This window comes from Bos mutus, chromosome 5 (assembly GCF_027580195.1).
Source record: "Bos mutus isolate GX-2022 chromosome 5, NWIPB_WYAK_1.1, whole genome shotgun sequence".
NCBI classification, from domain to species: domain Eukaryota; kingdom Metazoa; phylum Chordata; class Mammalia; order Artiodactyla; family Bovidae; genus Bos; species Bos mutus.
Genome location: NC_091621.1, coordinates 79,400,474 through 79,426,249, shown reverse-complemented (window position 1 = coordinate 79,426,249; position 25,776 = coordinate 79,400,474). Strand labels below are relative to the sequence as shown.

General features: G+C 36.1%; 2 protein-coding genes across 9 annotated transcripts in view; one reads left to right on the top strand and one right to left on the bottom strand.

Moving 5' to 3' along the window:
• PLBD1 (phospholipase B domain containing 1) overlaps positions 1–2,416 on the top strand; it is an 89,823-nt gene extending 87,407 nt beyond the window's left edge. The window contains exon 11 of one of the 2 annotated variants that reach the window (XM_070371129.1): positions 1,296–2,416. In XM_070371129.1, coding sequence (XP_070227230.1) covers positions 1,296–1,463 — 168 coding nt within the window. In that variant the 3' untranslated portion in view covers positions 1,464–2,416. Of the gene's footprint in view, positions 1–390; positions 657–1,295 lie in introns of those variants that run through there. The other variant, XM_070371130.1, reaches the window with a different exon arrangement.
• Positions 2,278–25,776, bottom strand: part of ATF7IP (activating transcription factor 7 interacting protein) — a 115,090-nt gene continuing 91,591 nt past the window's right edge. For 4 of the 7 annotated variants that reach the window (XM_070371123.1, XM_070371124.1, XM_070371126.1 and 1 more), the window contains 7 exons: positions 25,681–25,745; positions 17,012–17,090; positions 15,294–15,449; positions 12,683–12,865; positions 12,527–12,553; positions 10,687–10,799; positions 2,278–6,898 (listed from right to left, as the gene is read on the bottom strand). In XM_070371123.1, the coding sequence (XP_070227224.1) occupies positions 6,479–6,898; positions 10,687–10,799; positions 12,527–12,553; positions 12,683–12,865; positions 15,294–15,449; positions 17,012–17,090; positions 25,681–25,745 (1,043 nt within the window). In that variant the 3' untranslated portion in view covers positions 2,278–6,478. Of the gene's footprint in view, positions 6,899–6,988; positions 7,148–10,686; positions 10,800–12,526; positions 12,554–12,682; positions 12,866–15,293; positions 15,450–17,011; positions 17,091–25,680; positions 25,746–25,776 lie in introns of all 7 variants that reach the window. The other 3 variants (XR_011464280.1, XR_011464281.1, XM_070371127.1) reach the window with 3 other exon arrangements.

Genomic DNA, 25,776 nt, shown 5'->3' with positions numbered 1-25,776 from the left:
TGGAAAAGAATCATTCTACCACATCTTTTTGTACTTTTGGGCTTGGGCATGTGTCTATTCATTTGCATCTATGGTCCTAAATTCTGAAGAAATCTATTAGATTTAAGAGTTAACTGTTCTATCTGAAGCTCTGAAAACTATTAAAAATGCCAACCCCCTGACACATTATTTTTTCTGTCAGCCTAATAACTAAACAGAAGAGGGTTTAGAATGGTTTGAGCCAAGCTTTAGTCTTTAGTGACCAAGATTTTGTGTAATGTACAAAAAATTTAGTGGATGTAGTGAGCCTGGCACACATGAAGCCCCAGTGAATGCTTTTGTATTTATTTCTTTTTAATGATATTTGCAAACATTCAGTAAAGTGTGTAAAAAGTGTTATATCCATTCCAGAGTACACAAAGAGAATTACTTGAACTGGGGAGAAACCAAGCCAAGCTTTCATCTGCCAAATTTTACCTTTTTGAGGAGACAAGAGCCTGCCAATTTTTCATCAAAAAAGGTTCTGTTGAAGCACATATTTTAAAAATATCACTTCTCTTGAGCCATTTTGAATGAGGAAAATCTGAAGTTATGAGACATTTTCTGCTTTCCTCTCTAAGCTTAAGTTCTGCTGCGATCCAATGTTCAATCAAGTGTTTTTAAGAACCATGGACCTTATTTTTTGATATCAAGTTCCATCTACTTTAATACTCTTGTTACTGCCCTGATTAATAACAACTTTTACTGAGGAATTAATACATTCTAGGTACTGCTTCAAGTATTTACTCTCATTAATCCTCATGACAACTCTTCTATGAAGTAGGGTTATTAGTCTAATTTTACAAATAAGAAAACTGAGTCAAAATAAATTTTGGAGGTTGAATTCTAAATATGAGTAATCTGACTCCAGATCTCACACTTTGGGCTGTTAGTTTAATACTCTCCTACGAGTCAATGCAGGGCTTCCCAGGTGGCACAGTGGTAAAGAATCCACCTGCCAAGCAGGAGACATGGGTTCAATCCTTGGGTTGGGAAGACCCCGAACAAGGAAATGGCAACTCACTCCAGTATTCTTGCCTGGGAAATCCTATGGACAGAGGAGCCTGGCAGGTCATGACTTAGTGACTGAACAACTAGTCAATTCACATTTGGATGCCAAATGGATACACAAGAGCATATTGTGGAAGCTTGCAGGATTTTATTTTAAGGGGAGCTAATATTGTGACTTTGGACAAAGAGCAGGGACCCCATCCAAAGGGGCTTAGTCGTGTTTTTTCCCAATGGTTTTCTAAAACATCCCCCTCCTCTCTCTGCAGGTGGCAGACATCTACCTGGCATCCAAGTACAAAGCCTATGCCATCAGTGGGCCCACCGTACAAGGTGGCCTCCCTGTTTTCCACTGGAGCCGTTTTAACAAAACTCTCCACGAGGGCATGCCAGAGGCCTACAACTTTGATTTTATTACCATGAAACCTATTTTGTAACTTGACATAAAATGGAGGGAGATAAGGGAATAGAAGGCTGCAAGGAAGATACCAAAGGCACTATTTTAGCTGTTTTTCCATTCAGAATTAGTTTTAATGAAATATATTCAATTCAGTCTATCACTTTCATTTTCTGCTGCTGATTTTGTCATTTTTAAAACAAGCACCTACAGTTGGGTGGGGCACCATACAAGAAACATATGATAAGTAAACAATACCATTTCAGCACACAAGCTTATACACCAGAAAGTATGTAGAAACTGCTCCCTCGCCCCGAGATCCACTGTCTCCATGTATGCCTGGCTGCACAGGCCGCACCTCCCACTTCCCCTGGGCAGCTATGCCATGTGACAGAGTCCTTGGGGGGACTCCGAGTTGAGTGCTGCTCCCAGGCCCCACTCCTCAGACCCTGACTCCCTCATGCTCTTTCCCTTTCTCCTTGCTGGATGGTTTTCATGACAAAGCCCTAGGGGATGGTGGAACCTCCAAGAGAAATGCAGTTAGTACGTTTTTGTTTTTTTCTGGTCATTAACAAGCAACAGTCGAAGTCTTTCTCTGGTGCACATACACAATACAGCAGACTTTAATGTTGTTACCTATTAGTTAAAAACAGTTTATCTAACCTAGCAGCAGCTCTGCCTAACAACATTTCTTTCAAAGCTGGAGGATTATATGTTGTTTGAGGGCCACAGTGTTGTCAAATTAAGTAAACCATACTGAACGGTCTAACAGTGACTCTTAACAAGGTGAGAGACTCACAAAAGAAAACAATACTCATAAGGTCTGAGGATAACAGAATGAATCAGAGTACTCAGAATGTTAAAAACCCAGTAGTTTATTTCAAAGTATAAATTTCAGGCTTGCTGGACAAAATCCCACTACAGTTAACACTTATACAGACACCACTCTACTGTACATTTAAAAAAGAAGAAAAAAAAAAAAACCCACAAAAACCTTCAAAACCTAATAAAAATAGGGCAACTTGCTACAGCCCAGTTTCTATTAGACATCAGAAGGTCTTACATTGTCATTATTTACACTTTCAACTGTAATAAAGAAATATTAGGATGCAAGTTTCCTACAAAGGAATTATTTTTATACTTAATTTTGAAATGGCAGATAAAATTCTAAAGCCAGGATTCCCCAAATGATGTTTGATTGCCCAGTTGCCTTATTTACAAAAAAAAAAAAAATTTTAAGGTAGCAATTAAATATAAAGGGTGGGTATTTGACTCTACAAGTAAAAAAAAAAATGACAAACTTAGCATGATGAAACTGAAGATGAGAAGACAAAACACGTGTTTGTATCGTTCTATTCCTCCCCACTGGCTGGCTCAAGGGAAGTAAGTTTTTGGAATTGGATAAACCTGCCACACTAATGAAACACTTTACAGGAATTGTTCTAACCTTTTTTGTTTGTCCCAAAATTTTCAGAAAGGGGAGGGGCCATCATTTACCCAGTAGAGAATAAGGCAGGCACAATTATACATTGGTTTTAAATAGTTATTTGCAATAATCTAATACTGGGACATGGTCTTTCTGGAAATCAGAATACAACAGGCCAATGACTGGTCAATGATCAAGCTAAAATAATGAATAAATTACAGGATATTGAAATAGCCCAACAAAGAAAGTCTAGGAGAACACTTGGAAGTCTTTGCGGCAATGTGCTGTGCCAACATTACAGTGCATACAAATGGGAGAGGAGGATAACGCAGGTATTATTCTGTTAATCTTGTACAGCACTGGAAGATTTGTGGAACGAGATAAATGCATATCATGCAATATTAACACCTTGCTGCATGAACAATAATTTGGAAAATACAAGCAAAAGAGCAAACAAACAAAAAAACCACGTTAACACTTATTGGCTACAGGAAGAGAATTGTATGGTGCAGCCTGCCTAGGGAGTTCTGCTGACAGGTGGTCCTAAGCTCCTTGTTTGAGGTCATTTTATTCAATCAAACTTTTCATTTCTTATCTGGCAATGGGGGTTGGGACAGTGGGGAACACATGTCTGTGAGGCAAATGGCATCCCAACAAACATTCACTTTTCAAGGAAGCAAGCTCTGCTCTTCACTTCTCTCGTCAACTTCCACTTTGTTAAATAGCACACAGTATTCTGCATGTTTTAAAAAGTGAGTCCAGAGAAATAGAGGGATATAGTTACCTCACAAAGTTACCTGTTACCAACAGATGTCTTTGTATGTACTTTATAAATGTACTGGCAAGACTATAATTTTAAAATGTGAGGCTTGCTCACACTTAAAATTGGGTGAAAATTACTCTGACAAAGTACAAAGTAGACAGTAACAAACATCACCATTACCTTTAAACATCATATAAACATCCTCTATTTCAGGTTGAAGTATCAGAAGTTTCCAGGATTTCCAATAAGGCAATACTTACACAAGTATTGTCAGACTAAAAAGGTAGCAAACTCGCATTCCCAAAGTGGGATTATTAAGCTTATTTGTAATACTCTGTGAAAAGATACTGTGAAATTAAAAAAGGTACCATGAAGTGTGATTGCTATTAAAAATTATGTGACCAGTAGCTATTTCTAGTTGAGTCCTCCATTCTCTGTCTCTAAAGAAACAACCAAACAGAAAGCTCTCTTCAACATTATAAAACCTGCCTGAAATAAAAACCTAGAGTTCAAGTCTAGCACCCATTGGTAACTCCAATATAGTTGTTGCCTATAAATTCTGTGGCAGGCTAATTCAAAGAAACCATCTTATAATATCTTTTCCCTCAAATAATTACAATCTCTCTTTGTACCTTCCCTCCACTACATGGAATAAAAAGTTTTATTTTACTGTAGTAAATCTATTTTTTAGGGTTACTATTTATTTCTTTTTTCTCTGACAGAAATCACACAGTATAGGTCAAAATAATATTTTCATTCTACTGGGCTTTCTTCACCTGATTATATAATGCTATGAAAGCTTTTTCTTTAAAAAAAAAAAAAAGGATTAGTAAACATAAAGTACTCACCAAGGGAAGCTTTCTAGGCTAGGTAAGCAAATTATCATATGACCATAAAACCGGTCAATAAAGAACAATTTTGAACATGGGCTTTCTATTCTGTCAACTGAAATGCTCTTCAACACATAATCAACACTGCAACCACTGCAGGTAAAAACATATGTACATGCAGATATAAGACAGGTGCTCACATACATCTAGAAGATCATCAATTTCTCCCTTTAAAAATTTTCATTGGCATGACATTGGCAATTTCTTTACCATCATCATTAGACCCACAATGAGTAACGCCTACATAGTTGGTTGGCAAATATGACTCATGGAAATTTTAATTCTCATTGTGGCCTATTTTCTGAAAGCAAAAGGAAGATTTTGGAGCATTTACTTTTGGCAATCTGTAGGCTTTCTTCCACATCAATCAAACTTCACATCCAACCTGACAGTACAGTGACCAGTAAAAGTCTCTAAAGAGAGTTTCTTTACAAGTAGAATGTTTCCTATTATAAGCCATTGAAGTTGCAAACCAAGAAGCATTAATATGGAAATGACAGTTCCCTCTTATAAGTCCAGAATACATTAATGACTTAACTCATTTAAGAAGGCAGGAATATGATTTCAAATATGATATGGAAGATGGCTTGAAAATGTATTCCACAAACTCCACAAATTCCAAGTATCGCCAACCCCTCTTATCCCCCAAATTATGCCATCTCTCCTGTCTTGAGCTACCTACACTCCAACACGTACCTGATAGCAGTACAACTGGCACTCAAATAGAAAATCCATAATCAAAGTTTGATTAAAACTTTGAAGAGGAACAGAGATGCACAGAAGTTGTAAAGTCATTCTTACATAAATGACCCCAAAGGATATACTTTAAACCTTATCCAAAGCTGACATGTGTTGAATCAGATACAATTTAGCACCATCAAAAGAAAAGATTAATAATATAGGAAGAATGATATGAGGATAAAGAAGAAATGGAGCTTTCCCTTTGATAGTTTAGCTTACTGTATTTTGTGAATTTTACTATTTACTTTCTTTGAAAGAATTCTATGGGTGATAAGGTGAACCAGAATTGCTTTCATAATCTCTAAGACAGTGTGCAACATAGATACTAAAATATGTTTGAAGGGAAATTGGCTCATATAAATGTGGTCTTCTTTTGGTTCATTTTACAGAGTTAAATAGTGACCAGAAATAAAGAGCATTAATTTTCTTGGAAGAAAAGAGAAAGTTAAATGTAATGATGTCACTGATCAGACTACATATAAAAGCCTTGGTTTATAATTTACTTGAGGGAAATGTGCTACATTTGGTGGAGAAAAAGGAGAAATGACGATGAAAGGTTGACAGAGAAGAGTAAACCACAATGGAAAAACGGCCCTGTTTACTTTTGCAGTTAATCTTTAAGGCACAAAAATAAATGGAAAAAATCTCAGATTAGAAAAGGGAGGGCCCACTGCAATTCTTTTTCATTGAATTGACAACCCAGAAAAGACAAAAGAAAACATGAAAAGATCTTTTCCTGTGTTCAAATTAACCTTTTTAAACTATTTGACCATTTTGCTTTTTACTTTTTCTTTGGGTTCCATTTAGAGTCAGTTTAAATCATCTATCTATAAACCTACAAATCACGTAGAAGCAGAATCATGCCAGATACATACCTCAAATCCTTTGATCTACTTGCTTCACACTGGAAGAGAGGTAAATTTGAGAATGAAAATGGGAGATTCCACTGTAATAAACATATAAATACAGAAAAGCACACACCACACATATACTCCAGCCTCAAAACTAAAGCAAGGTGCACATTTACATTTCAAAACCTTGAAGCCTGAATTGTTCAGGAAAAGATTCTGCTTTATGGGCTGAGTTTATTCTGATTATAAACAAATGTAGTGTATATACACATCGGTCCAAGAAATCTTGCACAATGTGCATTTTACAATGGGTATCATGCACAAGATTAAAACAAGACCAAAAAGTAGAACTTCTGAAAGAGGAAGAGGGAAAGGCTCCAAGGTTTAACTGCTCTGTGAAGAAGAGATCACATCTGTTGACTGAGGATCACAGAAAGGTCCAAAACGCCCATAAATATCCTTGGCTCGTACTGCAAAGTAGTATTTGCTGCCAGACACGAACTGGGTGAGAGTGCATGCCATGGGCAAGGGAAGTGCCTTGACTTCGCCAATCTTCTTCCACTGTGAGGGTACAGTGGCACTGGGTTCCTCGTGGTAAGCGTACAGGTGGTAGCTGTCAACAGTGGCGCAGCTTCTGTCCACCTCCAGAACACTCCAGGACAGTACAATGCCATTTTGACTCTGAACTCGTGCTAACTTCAAGTGAGGCTTCTGAGGCAGAGACGTGCTGGCAGCTTCAGGGGGCAGACGCTGTGGTTGTGGGGCTTCTGGTAAGGGTGCCGGGTGCACAGGGCGTGGGGGCTCCTAACAAAAAAAGAGTCATGTTGATGGATAATGATTGGAGAAAGGACTGTTTGTTAATGCGAGAACTGTAACATCCTAGAAATCACTTACTTTTAGAGAGTCTTCATTTTACATCAAGAATACTGGGAAATAGCAAATATCACACATCTGGCAAGTTCTCCCTGATGATTTGAAATCAGTTCATGACCCAGAAGATGAGTGTTGAGATTATTCCCTCTGTGCTTTTTGGGTCTGAGATACTGAGTTTTCCTTAGGAGACAAAAGCCCTGGCTGATGGAACATCATCTTGACAGAAACTGAAATAATCATCTACTTCTGATAAAATAATTAATGATTTAATGATCTATACCACAGACCCTTGTTTTAATATAACATATTTTTTAATAACATATGTTGGCAGTCTATCAATCATCTAAAATTTGAGTATCAACTCTACTTTCATTTTCAGACTGTTTCTCCATAAAAAGACTAGCATATTCTTATAAGTTAAGTACATATAACACTGACTGTATATTATGTTCTTGGTCAGTCTGCATGTAAAAGGTGACATTTATACCAGACTGTGAAAGAGAGAATTTAGAAATGTAGAAATAGTTGTGAATCTTTCTGCTAATAGGTAAAAGCATGAACAAGGGCATGGGGATAGGCAAATGAGGGGATTTATGGGCAAAAACACGGAGAACATGAAGAAGAACACACAAATTTGGAAAGGTAAGTTAAGGCCAGATAATGGAAAAGCATGAATACTAAGCTTACAAACTGACTTAATGCTGGACATTATTATCATCTGGGTTTTAAGATTACAATGATAACAGTTTTTTCAAAAAGATTTAAGTAAGAGCCAGGAACAGAGATATAAGTGGTCTTTTTTTCCCCCAAAGTCAAACATTATTGCTCAATGACTTTAGTTTGGAAGTCATGAAAAAAATAAGATTTCCTTAACTGAAATTCATTTAACAAAATTATGTTTTAATATGTATTTCATTAAATGGATAATTTGCATATACTAAATAGTGAATTCTGTGAAGATCTGTTATCTTCTAAATCTCCATGCCTTTTCAAAGTTCAGTGCTAGTAATGTGCACGTAGTAACAACTCAAAAAAGGATCTGCCAAATAATCTCAAGGAATGAAAATATGCTGAAATTCATGTGTGAAGTGGAAAAAAATTCATATACACATCTAGAGAAAAGCATAATCCACAGTTTAAAAGCTAAAATAGATACAAAGTTAGAGGGGAAAAAAAAGCAAATGCAAATACATTAAACATGGAAAGCTGAAGAAAAACAGATTTGAATACTGGCCATCTTACTGTATTACTTCTCTCAAATTAAGTAAATAACATTAAATAAACATACAACTAGTAAGATCTATGAGAAGGCTGAAGTCATGAACTTGACTGGAGAGAGTAGGAATTTAAGGAGTGTGATAATAGCTTACAACCTATAACAGCCCTTTCTAATTCTTAAAATTCGAGGCTACGAAATCCTCTCACATCTTAAAACAGTTAAGTCAACTGAGTTACTGTTTAGTTTCTGCCACTGCAATGGAGGTTTCTATTGAAGTTTTAGAGATAATATATCAGGGATTTGCTTCAAAATATTCCAGTGCATACACAGGTTTTAGGAGTTTGGGGGTGGCAATACAGAAGAAAGAAAACTGGCTATGACTGCTGAAGACTGATGACTACTGAAGACAGGTGATGGGTATGTGGGGATTGCAACACTAGTCTTTCTACTTTTATATATATTTTTGAAAATTCCCAGTTAAAAATATTATTAAAATTAAATTAAAAGAATGTTTCTTCTATGAGATACTGCTGCTGCTGCTGCTAAGTCGCTTCAGTCATGTCCAACTCTGTGCGACTGCATGGACTGCAGCCTACCAGGCTCCTCCGTCCACGGGATTTTCTAGGCAAGAGTACTGGAGTGGGTTGCCATTGCCTTCTCTGATGAGATAAGTGTATTTATTGTAAGACAATTCATATGGAATCATGTGTTAAAAAAAGCTCTGATGGATCATCACATTTGCAAAACTGTGGCATAAATAAGAGATTTTTACTATATATTTCTCAAAGGAATATGGGATGAAGTAAGTTATTTGTAGTTGCAAACAACAGTAATGAGATATTTGCCACAGATCCTATAAAGCTAGATCTGAAGCACTGTGACAACATGCTGGAGGTGCTGGGACCAGAAAAATTTGAGTTTTAAAATGGCTCTGCCTCTGACACTAGTTTGGTAATGACACTGAGTAATCACTTAATGATCTCTAAGACACAGTAGCCTCTTCTATCAAATGGACAATACTGATTCTCAAGGGCTTCCCTGGTGGCTCAGACGGGAAAGACTCCACCTGCAATGCAAGAGACCTGGGTTTGATCCCTGGGTTGGGAAGATCCCCTGGAGGAGGACATGGCAACCCACTCCAGTATTCTTGCCTGGAGAACCCCATGGACAGAGGAACCTGGTGGGCTACAGTCTATGGGGTCACAAAGAGTCAGTCACAACTGAGCGACTAAGCACACAGCAAGGTTGGGAGGAGTAAATAAAATAATACAAGTGAAATAGTAGAGTGCCTCGTATATGTGAAGTGCTCCATTAACGTGACTTTTTTTCACTGCAGTGGGACAGTAAAATAACAGCTGCTAAGAGCACAGGCTCTGGAACTGAAATGTAATGGGTTTTATGAGGTATGACCTGGGGCTGGTTATTCAACCACTCTGTACATTAGCTGCCATACCAATAATAAAGGATAAAAAAAGAAAGCTAGAGTTCTGAAGAATTTCTGTGTAAGGACCACATAAATTAACAGTGCCTTGTGCATAGAAAGCACTTCACAAACTTAGCCATTATTATGTATATTTTAAAAAGGATGCATTGCTTGGTAAAAAGTGGTATCAGCCTCAATCTCCTACCACCATTAGAGCCAGCATTTCCATTCACACACTCTATCATACCAAATACTATTACAGTCAGGTCACAGGATAATGTGACATTGATTTGGAGACTAAAACTAAGGAGAAACCTTTGGTTTTCTCTATTATTGCTTAACCAATGAGTTCCCAATACCACTAGATGATTAAAAGTAGTAACTGATAAGTCAGAAAAAGACAAATTTATATGATATCACTTATATGTGGAATCCAAAAAACACAAATGGTCTTCTTTACAGAACAGAAACAGGCTCACAGACACAGAAAATAGTTATGGTTACCAAAGGAGAGGGGAAGGGATAAATTAGGAGTATGGGATTACCAGATATACATTACTATGTATAAAATAGGTTAACAACAAGGATTTACTCTATAGCACAGGCAACTCCATTCAGTATCTTATAATAAACTATAATGGAAAAGAATCTGAAGCTGTACACCTGAAACTACCACAATACTGTAAATCAACTACAGTTAAATTAAAAAAAAATTTTTAATTAAAAGTTTAAAACCAATAAAATGATAGCAATGTAACAGAACTAGTACAAAATTCTGAGGAAAAAAATAAAATTAAACATGCAACAATATTTCTTAAAATATTTAATACTTTTAAAAAATATTCACTACTCAAGAATGCTCTCTTTAACCTAACCATAAGTTTAACATGGTCTATTTCACTTCTCATGCCCCAGACGTGGACTCTTTTATATGCTGCACACCACCACAAGCAAACTCTATACTCCTCAACCATCATTACCCAGAAGTGCTTCTGGGTGATGGTGATAGTACCAGCTGCAGTGGTATCTGACAGCATTACAGGTGAGGATTTTGTGAAGCCAAGGGTCCTCACTTACAGTATGCACTTGTGGTGGTCGGTGATGCACTGTGAGCTGAGGTCCCGTTGATCCCAGGGTTAATCCATTGTTTACAACATATGTAGTTGCTTGAGGCACTCGGACTGTAACACCTATAAAAGAAAATGAAGTGATAGAATTAGAATTCTATTCTCAATTTGGTAGAACACTGAATTAAACATTTAAAAATCAGTAAAGTGATGTTTTTAAAATTCAAAAGAAAAAATATATCTAACCTAGAAGTCTATACTCAACTAAAGTATCATTTGAGCATGAGGATAAAGAAATCCTCACATATGCAAGCTACCAAAATAAACAGTCTACCTCCATGAACTTTTCTTCAAGTAGCCACAGAGAGACAAGATCAATAAAGGACAACAGGAGACACAGTGAACAGGAGATCCAGCATAGGAAAGAAATCAATGCAATCCATACCCAAAATCCTAGCACACTGAAACACTGGCAGAACATAGAAGGCAGACAGGCCAGAACGGAGCACTGGGACTCTAAAGATAGAAAACATGAAGCTCTCTTCACAAAGATCTCTGCTGCCTCCAGAACAGGCAAGTTAATCTTGCCTCATTTTAACAATGTTCCTCTCTTCCTTTCCATGCTCTGCTGATCAGCTGAGGATACTCATTTCATCCAACAGAAAACTTTAAGCAGAAAATTTAGAAGCAGACTTCCTCAGTGGTACAGTACATAAGAATTTGCCTGACAATGCAGAGGACACAGCTTTGATCCCTGGTCTGGGAAGATCCCACATGCCACGGGGCAACTACTGAGACTGTGCTCTAGAGTCCAGTCTACTCTACAGCTGCAACTACTGAAGCCCGAGCCCCGAGAGCCTGCAGTGCACAAGTCACCGCAATGCGAAAGCTGAACACCACAACTAGAGAGGAGCCCCTGTTCCCTGCAACTACAGAAAGCTCATGTGCAGCAGTGAAGACCCAGTGTGACCAAAAATAAAATAATTTTTTAAATTAAAAAATGGAGAAAATTTAGAAGCCTCTCATCGCTCAACCATATTTCTGCAATATATCCAGTACTGTGGGCACCTTGCCTGGGGTGAGCCCTGTTTCCCAGAATTCATTTAAGACACTGCTGACGGATTTCCCCAAAGAAAGCTCTTGTAAACTTGAGAAAGCTAAAGCCAGAATGTGAACTAGAGACTCTGTTTAGTTTATTTTCTCCTATAGCCATCACCTAATAATGGCATGACTGAAGTTTCAGTAAACAGGTGGATTTGTCCCTGCTTGTTAAGTTTGGCAAAACTAAATATTTTTAGTGATACCTATAGAGATTGCAAAACCATACAGAAAAACAAAAAGTAAGGGTGATGGTTACCTCTGATGGAAAGGGAGAAGGATGCAATTAAGAGCAGGCATACACAGACTTTTGGATTCTGATAAAGTTCTATTTCTTAGCCTAGTGGAGAGTTCATATGTGGTTCATTTTGCTATTTTTCTTTAAGCTTTAGATATATCCTTTATAGAAACTTGTTTGTATATTTTGCAACTGAAAACATATATATTTCATATATATATATGTGTGTGTGTATACACACACACACACACACACACACACACACACACACACACAGAAATTACAAGTTACCTTAAACATTTTCCCATCTTTTATTTCTCAGCCACTTTCCATACCTTTAAGACTCTCATTGGAGGCTATCCTTTACCATTATCTCCATCTGGGCTAAGTCACAATTGATCATTCCCATTTTAATTAGGCAAGTTGTCTCTAAAGTATGGTACAGACCAACATCAAATCAAGTAGGCCATAAATAATTAAACTGAAGACAACACACAGAACACAAATTAGATACCAGTCCATTTTTTTCTGGTTAACTCTCCTAAGAAAAGAAAATGAATGAATAATAGTTTTAGTATGATATTGAACACTTTTTGCTGCATCTAACATCAATATAAGCCACTCCAACTACATGCAAAAGAACAACATAAACAGGAAAAGGGTCTCTTACTGTTTTGGGGATTGACCTGCCGAACAGCAGGAGCCTGCATAACAGTCCCTCGAAGGGGAGCCTGAGCTGGTGGTGCGGGCAGGGTTGTATAAACCACCTGGTGGTTTGCAGGAGCTCTCGGTACAGGGAGTCTCGTGGTCACCTGAGTCACTGGACGATGTGTTACATTCACGGTGGTTGGAGCTAATGAAAAGCAGAAAAATAGATTTAAGATGCAGTAAATTCTATGTTAAGTAAGCAACATTAAATAACAATTCACTTTATACAAAATCTAATTTACTATAATAGACAAGAGTCTCCTTTTGTAATCGTGAAAAAGTTAAGAATGACAGGGTCAACCAAGGTTAATATTAGTACAATCCAAGTTTGAGAAGAAAAGAACACCTCAACCATGTCCAAGGCCCTTCCCACTCTTGTCTGTCTAGATAAATAAACATGTGAAGATGAAGAAAGGGTTTAGACTTTGGGGAGTATGATGCTATAGGAGTGACTTAGAAGGGTGAATTTTCCCTTCCTCAATGTTAAATTATTCTTAGCAGAGTGGAATTTTAGGCCCTCCAGGCCTTCTACTAATGGGTATAAATCAAAAAGAGTAACTTGTGGTCCCATAGTTCAAAAAACTGACTGGCTATTGTAACTGACAGGTTCTTCAGATAAGTCAAATCACCTCCTATTCCAAACAATAAAATATCTATTAAAATATAGGCTTCTTCGTTCTCTATCATGGCATTCCCCCTAATTTATGTTCCAGAGAACATTAATGCCTTGAGTGATATTAACATATATTTACCAATAATGAGTTCTAAAATGTTCACCGATAGCATGGAGTACAAATAGTGATTTTAAGGAGTTAACAATTTTTTGTTAAAACTTTCTGAATTAGAACTACATTTTACAAATGATGTGTTAGCTATATAATACATATCAATAATCAATATACTTTCCTATGGAAAAATATGTTCTACAATAAAACAAATTTGGAGGTAAAAACTGTATACAATAAAGAGACTCCTTAGCCTTTATATATCCTAACTTTCAACGTGAGTCTTTACAAAGAAGAAAGTATATAAGGAGGAATACTTAGCTCTTCATCTTTTTATTCCCCATTTTATTATCTATATTATTAACACTTCTTTCTAAATCATCTAAATTGACTGTCATTTTATTTCACTGGATAAAATTCCATGTAAGCTCAATGCTTTCCTTAATGAGAAAAGTGTTTATGTAAGCATTTCACAGATAAATTTCTTAAGCAATGGGCTATTTTATGAAGAAGACGACATGTCTTCATTGGCTTCCAAACAGATTAGGGGAGAAGGCAATGGCACCCCACTCCAGTACTCTTGGCCTGGAAAATCCCATGGATGGAGGAGCCTGGTAGGCTGCAGTCCATGGGGTCTCTAAGAGTCGGACACGACTGAGCGACTTCCCTTTCACTTTTCACTTTCATGCATTGGAGAAGGAAATGGCAACCCACTCCAGTGTCCTTGCCTGGAGAATCCCAGGGACAGGGGAGCCTGGTGGGCTGCCGTCTATGGGGTCGCAGAGAGTCGGACACGACTGAGCAGCAAACAGATTTGGAGATACAAACTACATGTTGAAATGTCTAGTTAATAGTTTCTTGAGAGGTAGCAGGGAAAATATTAATGGTTATCTTCTGACAGTAGTGTTAGGCCAGTTAAAACAATTTCTAGTTAAGAATCACTGAAAAACTCTTATTTGATCAATTATAACATCTTGGTTATAATTAGAATGAATCATTATATTCATCCCTTCCAGAGAAACTGTATTCATTTCTGCTGTTTACACTGTCAGATGACAAAGACATATATAGTTTAACTCTTCTTTATAACCATTCTGTATCAATGCTGCTAGTTAAAAGACTGTCTGCAAAATTAAGTTACACTGCATTCAAAAACATACTTTGTCTTCAAAATGACAATGAGGAATATGCCAATACAATTTTTTAAAAAATAAAAAATAACAATGATTATTCTTAATCTTCTAATCTTTTTAAAAAATAGTTATAGCTTTTATAACTTATTACTAACATAATTAGGGTTAAAACAAGTTCATCTCAAGGGAATGTGAAGAAAAGGACAAAATATCTGCAAAAGACATTTGGTAAAGGACTCATCCAAAACATACAAAGAACTAGAACTCAACAAGAAAATGTACAACCCAGTTAAAAAGTGGACAAAGGCTCTGAACAGACACCTCACCAAAGAAGACGAACAGATGGCAAACAAGCACAGGAAAAGCTGCTCAACATAATATATCATCAGGGAGATGCAAATCAAATAACAATGAGATTCTACTATCCCTATTAGAACGGTGAAAATCTAAAACACTAACAATACCAAATGCTGGTGAGGATGTGGAACAACAGTTCCTTCCTCACACTCACTGCTGGTAAAAATGCAAACTGGTACAGCCACTCTACTCTGGCAGTTTCTGCAAAACCATACTCTTCCTGTATGATCCAGTAATCATGTCCATTGGTACTTACCTAAATGACCTAATTTTCTGTCTAACCTTTCCACTCAGTTTCACAGTCATATTTCACAACAGGCAAAACTAAAGTTTCACCTCAGTGATTCAGTAAGTTTACCTGTCGGTAGCAAGTGTATGGTTGTCTGAGATGGTCCACTTGTTGGCACTCCAGATGGTTGAAGAGGTGGTGCTGGCTGGATGGGTTGCAACGGTCGAGATAAAGCCTGAGAAGAACTCATGGTTGACACAGCGGTATGATTTACCTTTTTAGGGTCTGTTAATTAAAAGTGAAGCAATATGATTACTGATACAAAAATATTAGATATACAAGTTTATCTTTGCCATTAAGTCACATTTTACCACTAAGAGAACAATTTCATTGTATTTTAATTAAGTGTACTTCTGCCAATGTGGAAACCAAGTCAGAACCTTAAATAATTCACTGTTGGTTCTAGCATAGATTTTAAATCACATTTAAAGAAAATATAGTTGTAATTTTTTTTAAAAAATGAAAAGAATCCTACTTTTAACTTAATACAACACGCTTACGGCTTTAGCAGCAGCTACTTTAATATTTGAGTGTTGATGAAGAAAATGCACATTAGATGGCAGAATTTAAGTAACACTCAATGGTGGGGCAATGGAGAGAGATTCTAAGAGGCAGGGATGCTACATAGGGAAAAGGCAAGAGTACTGATGACAAACTTTTATTTTACTTTTTAATCCAAAACCAGCCCTATCTGTGTCCTCTTACAAATAACCAGTATTAACTTGTGTGCTCTAGGAAATTTCTGTAAGATTTGTGTATTAAAAAAATAGTAAAAGCAATACAGAAAATTTGAAATGTTTAAACAGTACTCAGACAGGCATAAATTCAACCCCAACAAATGATGACATAAATCTTCCAATTTTATATCAGTTTTATACAAAGAACCTGACCTTACTGTCACATAATGAATTGTATAGCTACTTAATTTTGGTTTTCTTGAAACCAACTGAACTATCTTATTCCCTAAAATATAATTTCTTAAAATCTCTAGTACTTTTTTTTTAATTAATGTCTTAAAGGTATAATAACATCTGATCCTACTAGATTTTTCACATGCATTATATAATTACCACCACAAAGTTTTACAGATATGTCTATGAATAAAGTCATTTTGTACAGTCAAATAAGTTTGAGAAATACTCTATGAATCATTCTTGGAGATTTACATTGTAAATCAGCACAGTAAAGGTTCAGAGATATCTGTATTAAGGGAAAAAACCCATATAATTTTAACTCAGCATTTCCCAAGCATATTTAACCATGAAAGTTTTTATTTACAGACACCTATTAACACTGTGGAAGAATAACTTGGAATATTGTTCAACAGCTAACCAATATAATTTCTAAATATTATAACTCAGAATAATACTGAGAATTCTGGGTATACATGCTTTTTAACAATATCTTGATTTAACGCCTACATTAAAATATACATATACACATATGGAAAAAACATTTAAAGTCCAAAGACCTAGATTCAATTCGTACTCTAAATCTATCCTCAATTCTAAAATGGGCATTACAGGGTTATTGTAAGGATCAAGTGAAATAACAGATATAAAAAGAGAAGTATTCCATAAGTTAAATATTCTCCTAGTTGCTCTGTTTTCCTTTATGCTTTGTTAATATTCTCCCAAGATTTGACTTCAGTTTTTTACTTCTAATCTTAAAAACTCTTTCTAAAAAGGACACAAACAGTGCTGTCAAGATTTGTACTAAGTATAATGAGTTAAGAGAGAAAAATGGTACCAAAGCATTCCTTAATATGATTACTTATATTTAAGTACCTTGTAAAGCTCCACTCTCTTCATCATCCATTGTGAGATCAATGACGCCACCTGAATCGTTGCTTGTGGCTTTTCCACTCTAAAAAACAAAATATTTGCATTTTGCTATGGGAACTCTGGTAGGCATAAGGAAAATAAAACAATACTGAGGGGAAGCAATGATAATGCACAGCCTGGTTCAATCTGGACCCCTAAATGACTTTACCTAAAGAGTGTTTGTCACATAAATGATCCAAGGATACTCAAGAGTCAAATATCTGCCACACACACACAAAAAATCTTCCACAATAAATTATTTTTTTAATTATATTGTCAATCGCATAGAGCTATGCTCTAAGCACTTTAAGTGATTAAATGTAAACATAATTCATTTCTAATATTTAAATGTTGACCAAACCTACACTAAATTATCAACATTAATTCACAGGAAGACCAAAGGCAACTTTAAAGTCAGCATTAGGTTACATAAAATAATCTATTTTTCTCCCCTAAAGAATGGTATGGTATCATAGGATGTAATGTGCTATAATCAGATGACATCCAGTTTGACCAAAGTCAACTCATTGTCCAAAATTATTAGAAATGTAGTTAAAACTTTTTTTAAAACTATATAATGGCAACAAAAAAAGGAAAGCTGTACAACATAGACCTAAAGAGCCAAGATCTTCAAGTCAAAAAGAATAACTGAATCTTTTAGTTCCAACACTTACAAGTTATGTGAACTTATGTTAAAATGTCATTTTCTAAATTTCAAAAAATTGGATATGAAGTCTATTATAAGTATTAATACAAATATGCATTCAAACAGCTTAACACCAGGCATGACACACAGTAACCACTCAATAAATGCTAATCATAATTACTTTATGGTATATTTACAGTCATGTCAACTCCAAATGATTACGGTTTTCATCCACAACACTAAAGTTTTACAAAATTAAAGAAAATGATATCTTGATGTTAGATATACAGGCCAAATTCAAAGACCATGATGTAACTCTAAATCTTACAATTATAAACCTTTTCTAAGATAATGACTTCACAGAAAATGACTTGTTAATAAACATCACAAACCTGTAAATCCGAAACTGAAAAGTTCTTAACAAACCCTTGAAGAAAATAACAGAATCCACTTGCTACAACGTATCTATAAGATCCACTTGTCCAACTTAAGTCCACTTTTAGAATTAAATTTTAAATTCATCAAAAATTACTAGAACAACAGGCAAAGACTAGTAAAGTAGAACCCAACTAGAAATAAAAGATAGTCAATAAAAATAACTCCAAGTGGAGCCAGATGTTGAATTTAGCAGACTTCAAAGCAGCTGTTAAAAATATATTCCAAGAATTACTAGAACAAATAATCCCAAAACTTATGTAGGATCATAAAAGACCCAGAATTGCCAAAGCAATCCTGGGAGAATAGAATAAAACTGGAGGCCTAACACTCCCAACATCAACAATACAACAAAGCTATCGCAATCAAAACAACATGTGGCGTTGGCATAAAAACAGACATGGATCAGAAGAGAGCGCCCAGGAATAAACCCACACACATATAGTCAACTAATCTTTGACAACGGAGACAAGAATGATAACAATGGACAAAAGACAGTCTCTTCAGCAAGTGGTGCTGGGAAAGCTGGGAAGCCACATGTCTATCAATGATGCTGAACATTCCCTCACACCATACACAAAAGTAAACTGAAAAATGGCTAAAGACTTAAATATGTAAGACATGACACCATAAAGCTCCCAGATGAGAATGTGGGCAAAACTTTCTCTGACATAAATCACAGCAATGTTTTCTTAGGTCAGTCTTCTGAGGCAATAGAAATAAAAGCAAAAATAAACAAATGAGACCTAAAAAAACTCATAAGCTTTTGCACAGCAAAGGAAACCATAAACAAAAAGACAACCTACAGACTGGGAGGAAATACTTGCAAACAACACAACTGACAAGGGCTTAATTTCCAAAATATATAAACAGGGTATACAAATCAATAACTAAAAAACAAATAGACCAATAAAAAAAATGGGCAGAAGGCTTAAACAGACATTGCTCCAAAGAAGATGGGCAACAGGCACATGAAATGATGCTAATACAGCTAATCACCAGAGAAATGCAAATCAAAACTACAAGTATCATCTCAAACTGGTCAGAAGGATCATCATTGAAAAGTCTACAAACAATAAGTGCTTAAGAGTATGTGGAGAAAAGGGTACCCTCCTACACTATGCAACCACTATGGAGGAAAATAAAGAGGTTCCTTAAAAAACTTTACCACTTGATCCAAACATCTCATTGCTGGGCACAGATCCAGAGAAAACTCTTAACTCAAAAAGATACATGAACCTCAATGTTCACAGCAGCACTATTTACAACAGCCAAGACTCTTGAGAGTCCCTTGGACTGCAAGGAGATCCAACCAGTTCATTCTGAAGGAGATCAGCCCTGGGATTTCTTTGGAAGGAATGATGCTAAAGCTGAAACTCCAGTACTTTGGCCACCTCATGCGAAGAGTTGACTCACTGGAAAAGACTCTGATTCTGGGAGGGACTGGGAGCAGGAGGAGAAGGGGACGACAGAGGATGAGATGGCTGGATGGCATCACTGACTCGATGGATGTGAGTCTGAGTGAACTCTGGGAGTTGGTGATGGACAGGGAGGCCTGGCGTGCTACGATTCATGGGGTCGCAAAGAGTCGGACACGACTGAGCGACTGAACTGAAGATACAAAAGAAACCTAAATGTCTACTGACAGATAAATAGATAAAGATGTCTCTCTTACACACACACACACGGAATATTAATCAGCCATAAAAAAGAATGGACCTAAGGATTATCATGGAGAAGGCAATGGCACCCCACTCCAGTACTCTTGCCTGGAAAATCCCATGGACAGAGGAGCCTGGTGGGCTGCAGTCCATGGGGTCGCTAAGAGTTGGACAGGACTGAGCGACTTCACTTTCACTTTTCACTTTCATGCATTGGAGAAGGAAATGGCAACCCACTTCAGTATTCTTGCCTGGAGAATCCCAGGGACGGGAGCCTGGTGGGCTGCTGTCTATGGGGTCACACAGTGTCGGACACGACTGAAGCGACTTAGCAGCAGCAGCAGCAAGGATTATCATACCAAGTGAAGTAAGTCAGAAAGATATATGATATCACTTACACATGGGATCTAAAATATACAAATGGATTCACTTATAAAACAGAAACAGACTCACAGACATAGAAAACAAATTAATGGTTACCAAAGGGCCAAAGGCAGGGAGGGATAAATTAGGAGTCTGGGATTAGCAGATACAAACTTCTATATATAAAATAGACAACAGTAAGATTCTACTATATATCTAAGGGAACTATATTCATTATCTTCTAATAACCTGTAATGAAAAAGAATATATACATATGTATAACTGAATCATTTTGCTGTACACCACAATCTAACACAACATTGTAAATCAATTATACTTCAATTTTTTAAGAACAGACAACAGAAAAATTAAGAGCATTAAAAATCAACACAAAATTAAAGTAGGGGGAAAAGTACCCCAAAACAAAAAATAGATGATATATTTTTTAGATTATAAAACAGACCTAAATTCAACCATATCAAAGACTAAACCAACTGAATGGAATAAAATTTCCTATCAGTATTAGGGACTGTCAGATAAAATAACACATCAAAAAATCAATAAATAAGTAGTTTTTTCCTCCTAGATACTCACTTTAAATACAAATACACAAACACACTGAAAAAAACTGCTGTAATTACATTAATGTTAGAGAAGATACAAAGAGTAAGTCTTATAAAGATAAAAGGGTCAATTTGTCTTTTTATTGTTTTAATGCTCTATTATAAGGTGCCTATTTTTCAATAGTGTATAATCTATAATAGGAAGAGAAGGTCTATAATCAATGAGCTAATCTACTGAATTGTATTTTTATTTATCCTAACTTGACTGATAAAATTCATCTATTATCACATACTACAGTAGTCTCCTGTTTCTATTTTCTAAAGAAATAAAATCTAATTATTTCAATAATTATTAACAGCAAATAAAAGATAGTCATGATAGCTGGAACTATTTCTATCAGTCTCTTCAGTGTTCTACATTCATTAACAAATTTCATCTATAATAATCTGTGGCTGAGATCAGCATTAACCATATTTTATATGTAAGAAATCAAATCCAAGGTTTAGATAACTTACTCAAGCCTTACATATTAGGTAAGTTAGAGCTGCCAGAGTGTCTGACTCAGCTGCTGCTGCTGCTGCTAAGTCACTTCAGTCGTGTCCAACTCTGTGTGACCCCTGAGATGGCAGCCCACCAGGCTCCCCCATCCCTGGGATTCTCCAAGAACACTGGAGTGGGTTGCCATTTCCTTCTCCAATGCATGAAAGTGAAAAGCGAAAGTGAAGTCGCTCAGTCGTGTCTGACTCTGAGCGACCCATGGACTGCAGCCTACCAGGCTCTTCCGTCCATGGGATTTTCCAGGCAAGAGTACTGGAGTGGGGTGCCAATGCCTTCTCCATGTCTGACTCTAGATCTTATTATTTCTGTGTCACTAGGTTCATGTTTTTCTGCCATCAATTCTGAGAAAACTTATGTAATCAAGAAACATTACATGCCTTTATTTGCATTTATATATATTACCAAAGTTCTGAAACTGCTAAAAAACATCTTGTGTCAAATAGGTTTTAATACTAAGAATCTATTTTATTAAAAAGTTATTTAATCATGTGTCCTTCCCCCAAATGACCACTCTCATCATATGAACACTAAGAAAATTTCAAGAAAGCAAAGATATTGGCTTTGTAGGGTACATTTTTTTTGTACTAAAACAAATAATAAGATCATATTTAAAAGGCAATAACAAAGAATATATTTGAAAAGCTAGAATAGGGCACTTCGACAACTGCAGAGAATGCCAGTACAGAAGACCGGGCTGCTCCCTCCACACACATCTCTCCAAAGGAACTTGGGAACTACCTTAAGGTTTGGTTGGCTACCAAAAATGTGGCCCTTAGAAAGTTTACATAAATTATTGATAATTTTCTTATGTCCCTTAAACACCTTAAATAATGAACTGTGTCATACTGGCTTATCAAGGTTGATCTGCACAAACACCAAGACTGATGATGCACATCTGGTTTCACTGTTAGGAGTCCTGCATTTTGACTGCCATAGCTGGTTACACAGAAAGAAGCAGCTGTCCAATCAGCTCAGGCCATGATACTCAGTCAGGCTTACCTGGGCAGAGACTTTTGTCACTTGTTACTTAAGGTAGTATCCAGAGAGAAAGCCCCTCCTGTGCAGTGCTGGTTAGGGAAGAACATGGAAGCCTCAGCCTGACCGCACTTGATCCCACTTGATGCTTATTTTTTTTCCCTGCTGGTTTGGTTCTCTATTTTTTGCTGTGATAAACCATAACCATGAGTATAATCAACCTATCACAGGTTTTATGAGTCCTTCTAGCAAATCAGCAAAATTGAGGTGGATCTCAAGTCCCTCCAAACAGTAATATAAAACTACAGATGCAGCAGAAAATGATTTCTACACTGTCTTACAACATATGATGGTAGTTTCAATAAATAATGTTTTACCACATAAAATATATTAGTAATGTACTACATGAAATGAGATCTATGAATAAAATATGTAATAACAATGATATGGAATATGCTAATAAATACTTATTTGGAAGACATTAGAGAAATCTTCATTCAAGGACTACAAAAAGAGAACATTTTATATCTTTAATTATTTTCTCATTAGGTATGAACAACAATCATTTCCATACATGCCATCTAGTTCCTTCTAAATTATGATAGTCTTAGAAGTGTTCAGAAGTACAACTAAGACAGACTTGGCATAGGAAAAAGAAGTTATCTGAGTGGTTAGAAAGCTAAGAGTGTAAAGAATCATAGGCTACCTATTTCACACCAGATTCTATTTGCTACCAAGTAACATACAGGGTCGGAGAAGGCAATGGCACCCCACTCCAGTACTTTTGCCTGGAAAATCCCATGGACAGAGGAGCCTGGTGGGCTGCAGTCCATGGGGTCGCCAAGAGTTGGACACGACTGAGTGACTTCACTTTCACTTTTCACTTTCATGCATTGGAGAAGAAAATGGCAACCCACTCCAGTGTTCTTGCCTGAAAAATCCCAGGGACGGGGGAGCCTGGTGGGCTGCCGTCTATGGGGTCGCACAGAGTCGGACACGACTGAAGTGACTTAGCAGCAGCAGCAGCAACATACAAGGTAAAAAGCTAACAGCAATTTCTTAACATATGTTTTAAAACAACTGTAGTGTTACATTATCAAAGTATTTTTGCACAACAAAACTTTTATCTATAACCCAAAAAGCCAATAAAGCATCAATTTATAAGTAGCAGCCCATATATATTTCCATAATAATTTCTTATTATATAATAAAACTTGCATATTACATTTACTATTTAAATTCATAACTGGAACTCATTCAAACCTTTGATCAGGCGTGACTTTAACAGATTAGCTGCCTAGTCATGCTACTTGTGTTTTTCATACAATGGTAGTGAATTACTATTCCTGTAAGCCAAATAAAATATTCATTGAGAGACTTTCCTGGTGGTCCAGTGGCTAAGACTCCACGCTCCCAATGCAGGGGGTCTAGGTTTAATCCCTGGTCAGGGAAGTTAAGATCCCACATGCCACAACTAAGACCTGGTACAGCCAAATACATTCATTAAATAAATAAGAAGAATTTTTTAAAAAATATTTTTTGAGAACTTAGAATTTGGTTATATAGTCTCTTTGCTAATCTGATGTAGACACTTCAGGTGTCTTTTGGATCTACTAGAACAAGTTGCTTCATCAAAATAAAAGTTATAGAATACAATGTAAACTAAAACTTGTGAAGTAGTAATACATGTCTTAGAATTTCTAGAACATAATAAGTAGCTGAGTGTGACTAAATTTTATATTATTTTTTTATTTAAAAAGAATATTTTTAAGTAAAGAATTTTAAAAGTATGGCAAACTTCTGTATCAATTTTAATTTCACTGAAATGTTTACAATATTATATATACTTTATTTCAGCAATCTAATATAACTTAAAAATTTTTTTTATTTTATACTGGAGTATAGCCAATTAACAACGTTATGCCAGTTTCAGGTGGACAGCAAAGGGGTTTAGCCATACATGTACATGTACCATTCTCCCCGAATTCCTCTCCCATCTAGGCTGTCATATAACATTGGAGTATAACTTTTTGCAATGATGAAAATGTTCCATATCCTTGTTTTCCAATATGGTAGTTACTATCTATGTGTGGCTTTTGAGCCTTGAAATGGGCCTACTGTGATAGAGGAAGTAAATTTTTTATTTAAGGCTAAATTAAATCCATTTTCATTTAAATAGCCTACATGTGATTAGTGGCTACCACATTAGACAGCACAACTCTAGAAGAATCACCATTTATAACAAGATGAAAACACAGCCATTACAGTGTACATCTTCCTCTCCTAAAACATTACCTAGTATGTCCAAACAAACAAGAAAAAAATTACTGAGAGAAATGAGGATGTTTGTAATTTCTTTCTTTAGCTTTGGTTTTACTTTATAAAGTAAAGCTAGACTTCCTATGTTACCTAAAAGTCACTGAATATATTGATGCTTCCTATACCACATGCCTCCCAAAAAAGTACTCCATATACTTTTAATTAAAAACACAGCTACAAGACATCCTCAGAAACAATCAAAACTTTGACCTTTAATATCATATAAAAAGCCTGCTAAAATTTGTAAGAAATAAAATATTTCTAATAGCTTTAGTTTGAGCTATACAGCATGGGGTGTGCTGCGATTCAAGGGGTCGCAGAGTCGGACACGACTGAGCGACTGATCTGATCTGATCTGATCTATCTATCTTTAGTCAAAAATATCATTTTAATAAAGATGAAGAGTCAAAATTAAAGATCACTATGCTCTTGTTTTAAAATTCACATCATTTATTCATGCCTGACTTACTCAAGATTTTTTCTCTCACTAGGAAAATAAATGAGTTTCCAGATATGATTAAGAGGAAGGGAAGAAATTAGACCATCAAACATGCAATGACTTCCCTATGCATCTATTATACCTAAAGCAATGTAGAAGAAGAATCGTGATGAACTTTATTAATACAGGAAAAATGGAGTTACTCCACTCCTGGGTGACTTAAATTTAACATGAAAAAGTACCAAGACTGGCAAAATGCTAATAAGCCAGAAAAACCAAAATTTTCTTTCCATAAAACTATTTCTGATCAGCTCTGAACAACCTAAAATGGTGTCTCTGTGTGTGCTGGCTATGGCAGGACAAAGGATGGGGAGGCGTGGGGAGAGATAAACCAGGAGACCTTCTTAAACAGATGGGCCAGGAAGAAATTACATGTGGAGACTAAAACTTCCCACTGTATGAAAGAAAATAACCAGACTGTCAGTTATATACAATCCAATATCACTAAGAGAATTACTAATCAAAAAAATTCAATTCTTGTCAAACAACACAGAGAAGCTGTTTGAAAAATTTTGGACAGTTGTAAAAAACAAACTTGGAATAATTTTCATTTTATCAATGAATATCAACAGAAATCCATCTTTTCATTTTGAAACAGTAGGAAACATCTTACCTGTGATGTGCTATCGGCTGCTTTCTTATTAACAGAAGCATCTACTGTTTTGTTTGTCTGGTTTTCTAAGGAGTCAAAAAACAAAACAAAACTCAG